This window comes from Octopus bimaculoides, chromosome 5, assembly GCF_001194135.2.
Source record: "Octopus bimaculoides isolate UCB-OBI-ISO-001 chromosome 5, ASM119413v2, whole genome shotgun sequence".
Taxonomy (NCBI): domain Eukaryota; kingdom Metazoa; phylum Mollusca; class Cephalopoda; order Octopoda; family Octopodidae; genus Octopus; species Octopus bimaculoides.
The window spans coordinates 112183141-112185314 of record NC_068985.1 but is presented as its reverse complement, the minus strand read 5'-3'; the positions used below and the strand labels follow the sequence as shown (position 1 = coordinate 112185314).

At 40.3% G+C, this 2174-nt stretch overlaps 1 protein-coding gene across 1 annotated transcript in view; it reads left to right on the top strand.

Moving 5' to 3' along the window:
* LOC106876855 (caskin-2) overlaps nucleotides 1–2174 on the top strand; it is a gene marked incomplete at its 3' end in the record, with an annotated part of 405195 nt that overhangs the window by 385494 nt on the left and 17527 nt on the right. The window contains exon 14 of the mRNA XM_052968105.1: nucleotides 690–896. Within this exon, the coding sequence (XP_052824065.1) occupies nucleotides 690–896 (207 nt within the window). The remainder of the gene's footprint in view (nucleotides 1–689; nucleotides 897–2174) is intronic.

Genomic DNA, 2174 nt, shown 5'->3' with positions numbered 1-2174 from the left:
TATATATAAACATGTACATTTCATAAACTAAGTACCAGTTTTGTACTGGGGCCAATCTAATTGATTAGACCCCTCCCCAAAAATATCGGGCCTTGTGCCTAGAGTAGAAAAGAATATAAATACATTTCATTGTCTTTTATAAACTTCCAACCATTTTCCTCTTCAACATCATCATCATCTGTCTTCCATGTTGGCATGAGTCAGATGGTTTGACAGAATCTGGTTAGGCAGAAGACCGGACCAGGCTTCAGTGTCTTTTAGCATGGCTTTTTTTTTACGGCTGGGTGCCCTTCCTAACACCAACCACCCAGCAGAGTGGACTAAGTGCTTTTTATGCGGCACCAGCACAGGCAAGGTCAGTTTTGGTATGGTTTTTACAACTGGACACCCTTCCAAATACCAACCACTTTATAGTGTCGACTGAATGCTTTTTACGTGGTACAAGTACTGGCAGGGTCACCAAGGCAAAGATCCTTCGAGATAGGAGCTAGTAAAGGAGGTGATGTCATGAAAGGTTAGAATGTGACAGAGAGATAACATTACATTTGACAGGATAATCTGAATGCTAAAGTACTTAATGTTATACTTTAACCATTACTGTAACAGAGGTTGTATATGTACCCACAAACTTCTACCCACTCTTGTTTGTGTTAATATATCTAAACTGTGTTTTTTTTTTATATTTTCAGCCGATCCAAGCTCGAGTGATTGTCAATAACCAACCGGTTAGTGACCATGTCGGAGACTGGCCAAATTTGCAACATAACCACTTCAACGGGGACATAAGAACAACGACAAAAGACAGTCCAATAAATAGTAACCGCAACTCTTCAGCGTCCACTGATAGTGGGCGTGGAGTCAGTACAGTACAGCTGGACACTGCTGTACCAATTAAGGTGAGTTGACCATACTGCTGTTGCTACTACTACTACTACTACTACTACTACCACTACTACTTCCACACCCACACTTTAGTGGCAGGGGTGGATGTTACTCATTGGTTTCCCTCTCTCTCTTCCTCTCACCTCCTCTCTTCTCTCTGTCGCTCTCCACCTCTCGCCTCTCCCTCATGACCTTTTACTTGAAGAGTTCCCTCCCTTACTTCTTCCGAGGACAAATGAAAGAAGGGCACTCAACACATTTATTGGGAGTTTCACGTATAGATCAAAACAGTTTGATTCAGACTCCTTGGTACTCTGAGTTTCAAACCAAATAGAAAAATTAAATATATATACATATAGTCCACTTTGTAAGGTGGTTGGTGTTAGAAGGGCATCCAGACGTAAAAACCCTGCCAAAAGAGTGCAGACTTCTGCCTACCCAACTCCCCTGTCAAACCGTCCAACCCATGCCAGCATGGAAAGTGGACGTTAAATGATGATTATATATATATATATATATATATATATATATATATATATGTGTGTGTGTGTGTGAGTTCAGTTAGATGTACAAATGCTACTGTTGATTTTAATTATCGTCTTCCATTGTAGAGGTTTGGTTAGTACAGTACTCAATAATATTACTAGCTGTGACTTAGAAAGCAAATGTAGAAAAAAATTTCAATAAGCACAAGTTTGTCATTTGTTTCCTGTATACGTGTCATCACTGGTTACTCTCAGCCTCTGTATTGGATGCTTGACCAGAATGGATCATCAGGAATCATCCCTTGATGATCTATTGTGGTTAAGCTGTCAATTGCCCTCTGAACATCTAACACTGTTGTTCCAAATAACCACAATGGTGAAACATACGTAGGATCAACTGGTATTAACTTGTGTTTATCATAATTTCTCATATGAAGGCACATGGCTTAATGGTTGGGATATTTAGCTCATGTCATAAGATTGTGAGTTCAATTCCCAGCGAAGCGTTGTGTCCTTTCAGTAAGACACTTTATTTCATGTTGCTCCAGTTCACTCAGCTGGCAAAATGGAGTAGTACCTGTATTTCAAAGGGCCAGCCTTATCATGCTGAATCTCCCTGAGAACCGCATTAAGGGTACATGAGCCCATGGAGTGCTCAACCACTTGCACGTTAATTTCATGAGCAAGCTGTTCTGTTGATTGAATCAGCTGGGACCCTCGTCGTCGTAACTGATGGAGTGCTCCTATATATATATATATATATATATATATATATGTGTGTGTGTGTGTGTGTGTGTGTGTGTGTGT